The sequence below is a fragment of the Alligator sinensis genome, unplaced genomic scaffold (assembly GCF_000455745.1).
Source record: "Alligator sinensis unplaced genomic scaffold, ASM45574v1 scaffold50_1, whole genome shotgun sequence".
In the NCBI taxonomy this organism is placed as follows: Eukaryota; Metazoa; Chordata; order Crocodylia; family Alligatoridae; genus Alligator; species Alligator sinensis.
Window position 1 is genome coordinate 2,076,533 of NW_005842059.1, and position 13,723 is coordinate 2,090,255.

A 13,723-nucleotide genomic window follows, 5' to 3' on the forward strand; every position below is an offset into this window, starting at 1 on the left:
CCTGCTGAAGGGTCCCATGTGCTGGGATTTCGTTCTGGTGCAGCTGAATTCTGCACGAAAGCCGCCTTGAGTAATGTTTGGTGAACCCCGTCTGCTCCCTGCGCGGTGCAGTGGGGACAGCATGCCTTGGGAGGGGGTGTTCTGCCTTTCCAATGCAATCAGCATGGCCTGGGCAAGGGATCCCCTTGCTCCAGCCTCTCCTGGGCACCCCGGCAGCACAGCTGGATGCTGATGGCTCCTTCTGGTTCTCCATAGGGGAAGAAATTCGAGATCCTGCCAGATGGGCTGCCTTCAGCCCGGAAGCTCATCTACTACACGGGCTGCCCCATGCGCTCCAGGCACCTCCTGGAGCTCCTCAGCAGCAGTCACCGCCTCTACATGAACCTGCAGCCCATCCTGCGCCAGGTCCGGAGGCTGGAGGAGAACGAAGGTACTGGGCTCTGGGCTGTGCCGGCTGCTTTCCCCTGGGCGGGCAGTGGCAGCGTGACTCTGAAAGAGCCTGTGCTGCGGTGGGGCATTGCAGCTGTTGAGAGACTGGGGGGAGAATTAACCCCGGGAGAGGCTGGGCACAATTGAGGGGCCTCTTGCTCCAGTTCCTACTCTCATAACACACAGGGCTAGGCCCTGTTAGGTTCCCCGGTGCAGTCTTATTCCACCCTGCCTGAGCCCCTGAAATGCTGAGACCCCCGGCACACATTATACTTGAGTCATGATTAGCCAGTTAATCATGTCTACAGTTGTAACGCAGCCGTGCTTTAAAGCAATGAATGGCATCATAAAGCAAGGAATAAGCTGCGGAGATCTCTCACAAGTTCTCGTTGCACTATTAATTGAATGGGCAGGCAGGTGCACCCCTGTCTGGGAGCCCCCAGCTGCAGGACCTTGCTCCTTGTGATCCCGGGCTCCCCCTCCACCAGCAATAAGGTGCGGCGGGATCTGATGCATGATCCCACAATCGCATCTCCTGCCAGGCGTGTGTGACGTGGCAGGAGGTAGAGTTGTGTGGATCCCACATTGGATCCCGTTGTGCTTTGACCTGAACATCTGGAGGAGCCCTGGGAACATGTCTGCTTTTGTAGTGCAGTCATCTCAGCTGCAAGCCTAAATCACCTACATACAGCCTTTCCTCATAAGCCATGTTTCTTCTGAGGCTGCAGCAGTCCTGTAGGTCTGCCTGGCTGGAAAACCCAAAGCCGCTCTCAAGGGTTTCACTGAAACCAGGTGTACTCTGTATCCGGGAAAGCAAAATCCACGGGACCTGGGCCATCAGCAGCTCCCTGCACTCCATCCTAGCATGCATAGGACTGCAAGGGTGCAGTGGGGGACTGTCCTGAAAGCCATGTCCTTGGACCATACTGGGCCATAGAGGTGCAAGACAGCCAGGCAGGGAGTGGGACTCAGCCCCGAAAGGATCCCACCACCTGCGGCATCCTTAGCTCAGGTTTCCAGCTCACGCAGGCGCGTGCACAGCAGCTCTGCTATCAGGGGTGGGAGGAGAGGCTGTTGCCGGACCCCGAGGACTGGCCACAGCACTGCACGGTGGTTTAGCTCCTGGCAGGCCCTGCTGGTCTCTGGGAGGGGGCCAGTTTGCCTGTGGGAACAGACTCACCATCTGTGTGGGCCTTCAGCATAGCAGGCGGTGCAGTAAACACGCTGCTGGGAAGTGCTGGCCTCCTGATAAGGGCCCCAGCCATCAAAGGAGCACGGAGGGAGCAATAAATGCAGCCCTCATTAGCTAAGTGGCCTGCTTTGGCAGGGCCTGGATCGGGGCTGGGGGTGCTGAGGCTTATTGCACACAGCTCTGTTGCTGTGCTACCCATTTCCCATGCCTGTAAACTGGGGGCTGGGGCCGGCTCTGCCTCTGTCTCATAAGGACACAACAACGCCTGGGTCAGACCAGGGTCCTGCTAACAAGCAAGTAGTGATTGCTTCAGAGGAAGAGAGACCTGTCCCCTGCCGGTGCCAGCGGTACCCCGCGCCTGAGGCCACTTCCCTGGTTGGGGTGTGCAACAGCCCCGATGGACAGATACCCCACCTGCTCGTCTCTCCCCTTCTTGAACCCAGCTCTCCCAGTGCCCTTGCAACACCCCGCCACTGCAAGTTGCACCAGCTAGTGATGCCTTCACCTGCCCCGAGCCACCCACCTGTTCGCACGTCCCTCGATCCGTTTCCCTTCCGGCCCTGCTTTCCTGTAATTTCCCCCCTTGCTGCGGGTCTGCCCCTTGTGCAGCAGGGAGCAGCGGGGGTCCAGGCTTCTTGCAGCCCCTAACTTAGCTTGGACCCAGCACAGTCAGAAGTGTAATAGTGAAAGGCCCTTTTCCAGCAGCCACAACCAGTGGGTGTCCCCCATATGCCCCTCCCAGTTGCACCACTGGGCAGTACTGGGAAGCTGTGGGCCAGCCTCCCCCTGATGCCCTTTGCTCACTGGTGCATGCTAGGGTGGTGCTCTCCCCCCGCATGGGGCTTGCAGGGTGCCCAGCTGCCAGCCAGGGGCAGGAAGCAAGGCAGGGAGGCAGGAGAGAGGAGGATGGAGCTGGGATTTCCCTGGAAAGGGGGTTTAAAGCCCCCCAGTCATGGAGCTGACCGAGTGTTGACAAGGTTGCCTTGCCTTGCAGAGAAGAAGCAGTACCGTGAGTCGTACATCAGCGACACCCTGGACCTGGACATGGATCAGCTGGAGAAGCGGTCCCAGGCCAGCGGCAGCAGCGCGGGCAGCATCAAGCATAAGCGCCTCTCCCGGCACTCCACCGCCAGCCACAGCAGTTCCCACACCTCCGGCATCGAAGCTGACCCCAAGCCCCGCGAGCTGGGCCCCGAGGATGGCTTCTCGGGCGCCAGCGTCCACCGCAAGCTGAAGACCTGCAGCTCCATGACCAGTCATGGCAGCTCCCACACCTCCGGGGTGGAGAGCGGGGGCAAGGACCGGCTGGAGGATGACTCCCAGGATGATGGTAAGCACCCCGAGGGAGCCCTGCAGGGCTGGTCTTCTTCCCAAAGCCATCTGCCTTTGCATCCCAGGCCATCAGGCTTCCCATGTGTCAGCTGCCTGGCCCTGGAGACGCGCGGCACACAGCAAAGCAGGCTTATATCAAGCCTGCATTACTGCAAGGAAAGGGCTCCGGGTGTCCTCCCTATCCCAGGAGGCTTCTCCTCACCAGGCTGATCTCTGGGGAGGCTGAGACAGACACCAGCAGTGCTGCTAGCTCAGGGCTGTGCACTGAGAAACCCAGCACAGCCTGGCAGCATCCTGGTAGAAGAGGTTTACCATAGGAGCCAGAGGCAGAACTGGCAATGGATCTGCTCTGCCCGCAGTCCCCAGGGCCCACCCTTGCCCTGCCCTGTCCCAGGGGGGTCCTGAGGTCCCACGTTCCTTCAAATTTAAGATCCCTGAACATTTAAGATGCAGCCAGATTTTTCAGACTTTCAATTCAGTGACAGGGAGAGAGAGGGGAATCATCCATTCAAGACCCATTTACCGACACTCATAAAGACCCATTTACCAAGACCAATAAAGACCCATTTTCTCATTTAGTCCCATTTAAGCGGCAGGCAGGGGTTTTTTTTAGAAGACATTTCTGGTTTCTTTCAAAGTGTCTCCTGTTTGGTGGAGCGTGGAGGCAGGGCCGGGTAGGGTCCTCTGTTTGCTGGATGCTTGTCAGTGCTACAGTATTGCACACAATAGCTGATGCTCCTTTGCTCTAGCTTTCCCTGTGCCCACGTGACTTGAAATCCTCACGGCTTTTTCAGGGCCAGGACTGAATTTTCCTCCTGCTGAGCCTTAGAGGCCTGATCTCTGCTAGGAAGCATCTCTGGATTTTTTTTTTCTTTCTTTTCCTATCTGCTCTTCCCCTATCGGTGACTTTCTCCCTTCTTCTCTTCCCATTCAGAGATAGAAATGCTGGTCGATGACCCCCGGGACCTTGAGCAGTTGAGCGAGTCATCCCTGGAGGTCACCCCAGACATGTGCATTTACATCACGGAGGACATGCTGTTGTCACGGCAGTTTAATGGACACTCAGGTACGGCACCGGGGGGAAAACGCCGAGCGCTGCTTTCTGGACGGCCGCATGCGGGCGCAAAGGGCTGGGAATAGAAATGCGAGAGGGGAACAACAATAGAGAAAGGATCATCTCGAATTTCAGGAGATCGGATCCCCGTGTGCTTACCTCTGGGTATGAGGTGCACACACCGGTGGGGACGTTTTACAGGACTGCTTTTGGCGCAGGGTGGTAATGAATAGTGTGATTTTCAGCTCTCCTCGTTGCTTTTTTTTCCCTAAAGGGAAACTATTGGGTTCAGTTTTGCAAAATGACATTTAATACCAAGCTGAGTGAAACCTGCCTCCGGCAGCTGCTCAGGGAACCAACACAACCAGCTTGCAGAATAGCAGAGTCAAACTGAAGATCAAATGCACTTACCCGGGGTTCGCTGTCCTGGTCTGAAGTCCAGTCGGGGGCAGAATAGGGAGGCACTGTGGAGGCTAGCTGCTTCAGAGGGGCATGAGGCTTTCATAGGCAACAACCTACTTCACCGGACAGCATAGCTTGTTGCCTATGAAGTCTCCTGCCTCTGAATTAACTTAGACTGATGAGACTTTAAGACAACGGGGTGCCCAGCAGAAGCCAGGTCTCATGGCAGCTTGCCCCCCAGCATCTTGCATTATACATGGGTTTGGTATCCAAAGACAGAGGATAGTGTTCCCCTCTGTGCAAAGAGCTACCCCAGGGCCTACGAACCACCAAATCCCTCCCAAATGAGAGGTGGTGTGCAGAGATGACTGGCATAGAGAGCGGGAAGAGACACAGCAAGCCAAATCTGACAGGTGAGGTTACCCCACTTCCTTCGGCAGGGCTTGGCCCAACAGGTCTTCACCAAAGGAAAGTATTCAGAAAGGCACAAATGTTCTCCTTGCATCCTGAGGTTGGGGCAGAGCTGGTTGGGACGGTCCCATTCGTGCCCATATGCACGTGCGTTTTTCAGGCGCACCGACCCCGCTTGCACACACAGTTGCAAAAATGACTGCCAGTGGCTGGTGGCAGCTCAATCAGGCCAAGTGTGCAAACGTGTCACAAGGGGATTGTCCAGACACATGCAAGGCCATGGGAACATGGGTGTGAGCAGTGTAACTGCTGGAGCCCCGGGCTTCTTGCCAGCAGATGCTGCTTTGTCTAGGAGGCACAGACCTTTTTTAAAGTGAAATCTAGTCCATTTGCAAATGGAGGACTCTCACAGGAGATTTAGGGCCTGCACCTGCCTGCATCTGTCTCTCCGGCAATTCCTTTTGTCATCTTATCATCGTAGTTTCCTTTTATTGACTGCTTTTTTTAAGCCGCCTTTGTTTCTGGGGCAGAAGTCCACACTTAAACAATCTGCCCAGACAAGGGAAATGATCAAACTGGCTGTACACACACACAAAGCTGCTGGGGGCATCCCTGGAAAAAAAACCCAGGCAGCAGTGGTATCTTTTGTAGCCTCTTCTCGGGTTGCACCGGTAGCTGGTCCAGCCGCCGAGAGGGATGAGTGGCAACGGCCTCCTGCCTCTCTCGTTGGAGGGATGTCGGATGTTTCCAACAACACTCACCGCTCCTAGCACCTGCTCTAGGGATCTTTGCTGTCCTCCCTAAGTTCCCGTCTTCCACGCCATACATAAGGCCTCCTTTGTGAACGGCACTTCACAGCGCAGGGGCTCTGCCAGGTTAGAGTAGCTTTAGTGGAAGTGAGATCTGCAATGGTCTTTCATCCATGCTCGGAGCAGCCTATACCAGGGCCACGTGACAGCCTCAGCCCTTCCCTTTCTTGTTCAGATGTCCATTGCTTCAGCAGGCTTTTCAAAGGCAAGGTCACTGCACCATCCCAGTGGCAATGAGCTGCTCCAGGCCTCGTGGCCCCGACCCCTCTATGCCTGGCTATGCACCTCAGCCTTTAAAGGGGCACCTGAGAGGTTCTCCCTCTCTGCTTCATCCAGGCGAGTCAGGAAAGGGGGAGCAATCAGGCGTGCTTGCAGCTGCTACAAAATAGGTAGCTCTTAGGATCAGAGCATCGCCTGATGCATGCTGGAGACAACGGGGTGAGGCTTTGCAGCTCTGACGCAGCAGCAGTGCGGGCATTGAAGCTTTCCTCCCATCTGCACTGCTATCGTTCAGAGCTGCAGCTGGGGTAACTCAGAGGTGCTGTAACGGAGTCTCCTCGCATCATCCCCCGTCTCCAACAAGGTGCTGATAACCCATGGGTGGGTATCCTGACACTACTCACCTCCATATGGGCCTATTGACTTAATGCTACCCTAGGTCTCAGCCAGCGCTGGCTGGGAGGATCATTGCAACGTCAGCAGTACAGAGGGTGGTTCTTGTTCTCCAGGGATGCAGCAGATATCACTGCCCCTTGGCTTCCCTGGGGCCAGATCGTCCAGCGGTCGGTTCTCCCTTGTGAGCTGCTCTGACACTCGCCCACCTCACTTCATTGGGTTGCTTGAATTTAGCACCAAGATCAGGTTTGGGACTCTTTGTCAGAGACGCAGCCAGGCGGAGGGGACCTGCAGTGAACCCCGGCTTGAAATTTTGAGAGGGGGTTGATTGGAAAAACACACATTCCCTATTGCATTTATTGGATCTCTCTGCATCTGTGTGTGGACAGAGGACATTCAGAGGCGAAGGGCATGTTGGAGTCCTTTCACTTAGCCTCTCCAGGGTTTGGACATCCCAGCTGTTTTCTGGGAGGTGAAAGGCAGCGGGTTTTTGCTGCACATCAGCTGCTTTGCACCTGTGTGCATGCTCTTACCGCACAGGAGATGAAAGCTGAACTGTGATACTTGCTCTTCTTCTGCCAAGGGCTGAGCTACTACGGTTTAGTTTCCATTTGCCACCGGGTACGTCCATGCACCACACAGCACCTAACAAGTGGTAAAGCCCTCCCACCTTGTACACCATCATAATTTCTTATGTCCATACACATGGCTCTGTCTGCCCCACTGGGGAAGGCTCTCTGCTGAGATGATGGAAAAAGGGACTGGGTATAACCATCACTCACTCCTTCTCATGGCCTTCCCCCAACTTGGTCTTCTGTGAACAGGGATGGAGTGGGTGCAGGTACCTCGAGAGGGATCTCAGTGAGGGTGGAAGGGATCTTGCAGGCAGAGGACATCTAATCAGACCTGCAAGCCTGACGGGGACTAGGTTGGCACAACAGATGCACTGAAGAGACCCCTTCATGAGACTCATTTGAGCCTGACTCATCCTGTGCATTTGGCCTGTAGTCTCTAGACAAGGTACTTCTTGATGAGCGTTTTCATCTGGTGCCCTTGCAGTTTTAACCAGGGCTCCCTTACGCTCCTTTGACCAGGCAACAGAACACTATAGCGTCTCCCAAAGAGCTGGGCAGACTCTGCATGACAGCAGACTTTACATCTCCTCCTTTCTTTCCCTTCTTCAGGGTTAATCGTAAAGGAAGTAAGCTCATCCACGTCCAGCTCTTCGGAAACAGTGGTCAGACTTCGCGGCCAGAGCACCGACTTGCTACCACAGGTATTTTGTGCTTGGAGGGTGAAGCCCTTAATGGGTCTGCCTTCGACAAGGGCAAAGCATCCAGCACTCGGGGTACGGGCAGGGGGAGGGAGTTCTGTGCTCTGACTTCCAGTATCGCAGCTTTGAGTTTTGGTGAATTTAAGTTTTTGGGTAAAAAAAACAAACAAACAAAAAACCTATTGGCTTTTCTGGGCAGCTGGGAAACACTGGCAGCGCTCTGTTTCCCATCAGTCAGAAAGCCATCACGTTGGAAAACTTACCCCCATCGCGGCTGGTCTGAGCAAAGTTCACCGAGTGGAGGGAAAAAACCCACCAGGCCTTGATTTGTAGATGTTTGTACAAAGCATCCCTCCCAGGGGTAGCCACACTGGTAGTTACTATGCCCATGAACAGGGTTTCTTCTCCAATGATCTGCAGCAGCCTGGGCTATGGTCATTACCCCAAGTGCCCCCTCCCCTGTCATCGCCCCAACCCTGCTTTCCCCTACAGGGAAGATTCCCCCTGCAGTAACTTTCCAAGTAACATGATGGACCAAGTAGCATGATGGCATTAAGACTTTTGTCTCGCCAACTTGCCACGCCTGGTCTGGCTTGTTTGCTGTGCCAGGTAATTTTGCCAGATGTAGTTATCCTCACAGATATCCCATCGCTAGAGATGAGCCAAAGCCAAAGTGCAAAGTCCCAAGTGCAAGTGCCAAAGTCCCAAGTGCAAACACCCCCAAATCGGTGGTTCTGTGAAATGCAAACCCACCCGTGCATTTGAACTTGGCAGGTGGGTCCTGTCGCTACCATGGGGCTGAACAAAGCATTGGGCCCAGACACACGGGGGGGAATGTGCGACTCCACTGAAGTCAGAGGGAGTTTGGCCATTGACTTGACCACGGCCACTGACTTTCAGTAGGAGTTAGGCACTGAGCTGCCATTTTCCCCTTGCTCTCCCGCTCTGTCTCAGGCTGGGTTCACCCTATCTCAGAACACACAGATAACCGGAGAAATCCTTTGTAGGCTGTCACGTGCAAAAGCCTCCCCATGCTGCTCATAGCAAATGCTCAGTCTCTATTGCGTGTGGCTTCACAGCTAACCCCTGCCACCTCTCGTGTGCCCCTGTCTTTTCTCCAGACCGTATGTAGAAAGCCAAAGACTTCCACCGACCGACACAGCCTGAGCCTGGACGACATTCGGCTGTACCAAAAAGACTTCTTGCAGCTGGCGAACCTGTGCCAGGACACTGCTCAGAGCTACACCTTCGGGTGCAGCCACGGACTGGAGGAAGAGGGTCTTTACTGCAACGGCTGCTTGGCTCAGCAGTGCATCAACATCCAAGAAACCTTCCCAGTCAAGAGAACAAGCAAATACTTCTCCCTGAATCTCTCCCATGACGAAGTTCCCGAATTCGTTGTCTAAGCGCCATAGCTCTGTCGGGGCAGGACTGGCTGCCTGCGCTATCAGAAAGACTGGAAATCTATGGCTATTTCCTTCAAATATATCTGGTGCCATATTGGTTTTGTTTTCCTCCTCCCTTCCTACTCCCCTAAACACCTCTCTCTTTGCAAATCAAGGCCTTGGAAACCACTGCACTTTGAGTATGACTGTAGAGCGGTAGGGTAGGGACAGAGGTAGGGTGTCCTGGCAGAGCCCCATCTGGGTTTAAGCGGTCTCTATTCCCTGTTTTTTCTTTGGAAATAGTTTGTGCAAAACACTGATTGTCTTACGCCAGAGAAGCACAACGTAGTTCAGTCATTGAATTGAGTCCGAGACAACCTTTACGTTTTTATTACTGCCTCGTGAACGCTTTAATTTTTTGGGTGTTTTTTTTTTTCCCTCCCCGAAAGCTGCCATTGACGTTTGCAAAAAGCCATTGCAGCCTCTTCATGGCTTCGGCAACCTTGAGTTTAGAAGCTGAAAAGAAAACGAGACTCTGCGTTGTGTTCTGTCAAGCCAAAGAATTGCAAATACCCTGAACGCCAGTATCGAGAAGGCAAGAATTAAGCAATAACTAGACAGGAAACTCTATGCATGTTTCTGATTTCTTGGGAAACGACAAGTTGAGTTGCAGTTGACCTTGTGCGATCTCAGTTCTTCCAGAGACTTACTGTGGCATCTAGTCCAAACAGAGCCTTTGCGCAACGTTTTCTAAAGTTTACAAAAATCAGATGGATGTTATCTGGGAACTCTGGAAGCTTTCCGAAGCTGCTTGTGTTTCAAAGGAAAATGAAACATAACTGAGCATTTCTAATGATGTAGCAATAATGTTCGCTGACCAAAGTACCTTAAATATATATATATATATATAATTTACATATATAAATATATCAAAGTATGTATGTTTATATATGTTTGGATCTTATAGACCCATTTTGGTTTTGTTTCTGTTCTTAAACACCTTTTATGCAACGAGTACACCTTCTTGCTTTAACGATACATATAGACAATCATTTTTTTTATTTTTTTTTTCCTAAGTGCTATCATTTTGGAAGGTGAAAAAGTAGGCTTTCCCGTTGAGAATAATATGTAGGCAACTGCATCGTAAGCATGACTGTTTGCGGTTAGTGTCGCTTCAGCATTATTTTAAACAAGGCTTTTCATGCATCTTTCAGTATTTTACAGTTGGAATCGCTCTGGTTCGTGGACACTAATGATGTTCTCAGAGCAATGCCATAGGGGCAGCTTTTGAGATGGGGCATCTGAAGGAAACTAAAGTGCACATAAACATGTACAGTGATCTATCATCATCAGCGTAAAGCATTACCGCAGCTAACGTTCGCAGCACAATGCCTTTTTTTGTTGTTTTTTTTTAACCAAAAAAAAAAAGAACCAACTATTTTTAATGAGGAGGTTAGTATTTTACAGCTATAGTTTACCATATTTTGATATACCATCTTTTTTTAACTGGAAACTTTTTCTAAAAAAACAAACCAACAAAGCTATTTTATAAAGAAGCGCGCTGATATTTTTGTAAGAAACACAGGTGGGTTTTTGGTAACGAAACAGGACTTTAGATTTTAGTTACAGGGCGGCATAATCGGTGTTACTGCTGCGTGGGAGGCAGCATTACAGAAAGCAAAGGGGGAGCCTTGCAAAATTTACAACAGCCTTGCAGCTGCTTATATCGGAAGTCAAGGGCTAGTTTTACTAGGCCCCGACGGCTTTGCATCACTGACTTGCATTGCTAAAGTGCTATAAAGAATCCACTATATAATAGTGAGTCTTACCCATTATGTCTGTGATCCCACTGGGTTTTGTGTTAGCCGGATGCTGCCATGGTACCAGCTTGCTAGAGCAGGAGGCATGTTAAATCACTACTCAGAAAACTATCCCTTGCTGGTAGATGTTGACTTCTCCAGGGTGGCCCAAAGCCCGTTGCACTGTGCAGCGTGTTCCCCTGCTATCCTCTGGCTAAAATTTAGCAGGGTAAGCCCTGATTAGCTGCAGAGTGTGGCTGCCCTCCCGACCCTCCTCAGAAAGCTCTTGCCTAGCCCGAACGGCTTGCAATGGAAAGATGCTGTGCCACAGCAGCGAGCGGGGCTTGCTTTAAGAGCCTTAAAAATCCACCTTCTCAGCAGGGCAGCTCCCTCCCGGTGCGATGAGGACCACCGAGGTCCTGCTATGCCTCCCACAAAACAGATGGCATTGTCCGGTTCTAGGATTGCACCTCGAGAGACCCCCGGAAATATATACGCAGAGGTGTATGATAGATAGATGCAGGGTATTCATATGTATAATATATAGAGAGATGCAGCGTGCGTCCGCACATCTGTAATATATGTCATGCACTCATTGCAGTTGTTGGGACGAATTGCGCAGCGAGGGTCAGGGAAGGCAAAACGGTTCTCAATTTGCAGAGTCGGGTTGGTTGTTTCAATTTTTTCTTGCCAGGGGAGTCGAGGTGCCAACGTCCCTGCGGTTGAAAGGATTGTACGGCCTCCTGCTGCCGGGGTCGCTGTGTTCCCCTCTGCGGGCACGCAGCCTCAAAGCTTTCCCCCATCTGCTCGCGTTTCGGGCTCAGCAAACCAGTCACTCTTTGGATGGCATGTGCTAGACGTTGCTATAACCATGGCCAAAGCAAAAGTTTTGCGGTGCCCGTATGATTCGAAAGACTCCAGTTCTGTTCTTGTTATTTATTGTGTTAAGATACAAGGGGAAGGGTGTAATTAAGGGGTGTATCGTGTCAGTAATGCTTTCTGTTGTTGAGAAGCAGGCTCCTTGGGGGTTTAATTCTGCAGCCCAGCCCAGGGGAGACGGACCTAAAGAATGGCTGGGGGTCATTTCAGGGAGAGGGTGGTGATTTTGCCCAAGCCATGTTTTAGTTGGATTGACAAATAACGAGTTGACGTGAATAGAACGACCCAAACCAGGACACATCCTTGCCCTTTTGGATGACGCGCAGAATTGCTGCAAGTGCCGATCTCTGCAACTGGCATGACGTCAGACGAAAAGGCAACGTCCTGCCTTCTCCGCGTTGTACCAGCAAGCTGTAAGATGTAAAGCTCTTATTTATTCCACATCTGTTTGGAAATCCTGAGCTGGCCAGCGTTTGGGTTCGGTGTCTGCTGTCTGGTGACTTTTTTTTTATGTTGATACGTTTGCAATAATCAGCTATAAGCCTGCACAAACTCAATAATCCTTTCTGTGAAAGGATCTTCCTATCAGGATGGTATGAGAGAAAGTGTAAAAAAAAAAAAACAAAAAAAAAAAAAAAAAAAAACAAAAAAAAAAAAAGAAAAGACCTCTGAGAAGACAAAGCAGAATTATTTTGTAATGTTGAAGTTTGTTGCGTGCCTTTCACGGCAGAGTTAGAAATGACAATAAAGTTACAGTTGTTTGCATTGATGTGAGTCTTGGCAATTAAAAAAAAAAATGAACCCTTTGGCGAGGGACAGGAATACACATAAACCGGTTTAAGTGATCAGAAATGGATTTAAACCTGTAACAGAACAGATGTTCAGTGCACAGACACCAGTTTGAAAACGGCTGAAACCAGTTTGAGATAAACCTGGTTGAATGTCGTATCAGACTTAACTGATTTGGGTCAAACTGGTTGATGCAATGTCCGTCCCAGACCTAAATGCTTAACTCCATTGGGGAAGACATTGTTGGACGCAGAAATTATCCTTCTTCTAGGACTGAGGATAGCATCACTGGATGGCTCTGTCCAGTTTGAGTGTGCCACGGTTTAAAAAGATGCTGAAAAACCAGAGCAGGTAGACAAGAGGCATGGAAATGATTTGAGGGCTTATCATGAGAGCTCCATCTGTTCAATCGATGCAAGAGATGACTTTGATGGCAGATAGCTTCGAGGGGCGACTATACAAGATACTACGGGGCTTCTTAATCTAGTAGAGAGAGTCTGAACAAGAGCCAGCAGCTGGAGGCCAAAGTCAGATAAGTTCCTATTTAAAAATAAACAGTGTCTTTTTTTTATTTTAAATAGTGAAAACAGCTTATTATCACTGGAGGAGAGAGGGGTATGATCTTCACCCCCTCTGTGGTGTCCATAGCAAGAAAAGAAGCCGTCTTGGAAGAGATGCTTTAGTGCAATGCCAATCACTGGGTTTGATAGGGTGGTGTCTGGGTGACACACCAAGGCCTACGCCATACAGGAGGTTGGCTGGGATGCTGCCAGGATCCCGGCTGACCTTGATACCCGACCTCCGTATACCTGGACGGTTACAACCTTGCATGACATTGAGCTTCCAAGAGCAGATGTTTCTTCTTCGGTCCCTCAGTACCGGGCTGTCTGCTCTGATGTCCGCAAGGGCAACCCCAGCACGGGAGCAGAGTCCGTCAGGATGGCTGAACCATCCACTTGGGTTCCCTCAAATGACGGAAGCCAGTGCCGAGGTCTCCGGCACGTGATTTATTTAAGGAGCTGTCACCTCGAATGATGGTTGGGAGGGGAAAAGGATTGCAGGGGAAATACACAGCGTGGTTTGGGACCAGGAGAAAAGTCTCCGAAGCAAAGAAGTCCTAGTGAAACGGCAGCCGTGAAGGCACGGAGGCGGTTTGGGAGTGTGCCGGGGACCTTTGCTCCCATAAGCTAAGGTGGATGGTAATGGCTGGACCTGTGTCTGCCCACGGGATGTGCATTACATCTGAGCATGGGATCCTGGTCTGCAAACTGAGAACCGAGGCACCTTCATACCTTTGTGGGCCTGGCTCTGTTTTCCTTATCTGAGTCCTGGTTCATTGGACACCTGCACACCT

The 13,723-nt window shown here is 51.4% G+C and overlaps 1 protein-coding gene across 6 annotated transcripts in view; it reads left to right on the plus strand.

Annotated features, from left to right (window-relative positions):
* The window catches only part of FRMD6 (FERM domain containing 6), a 135,523-nt gene extending 123,180 nt beyond the window's left edge, over nt 1-12,343 (plus strand). For all 6 annotated transcript variants that reach the window (XM_006023088.3, XM_006023087.3, XM_006023089.3 and 3 more), the window contains exons 10-14: nt 256-430; nt 2,616-2,951; nt 3,888-4,019; nt 7,429-7,520; nt 8,639-12,343. In XM_006023088.3, the coding sequence (XP_006023150.1) occupies nt 256-430; nt 2,616-2,951; nt 3,888-4,019; nt 7,429-7,520; nt 8,639-8,923 (1,020 nt within the window). In that variant the 3' untranslated portion in view covers nt 8,924-12,343. The remainder of the gene's footprint in view (nt 1-255; nt 431-2,615; nt 2,952-3,887; nt 4,020-7,428; nt 7,521-8,638) is intronic.
* Nucleotides 12,344-13,723: the final 1,380 nt, after the last annotated feature.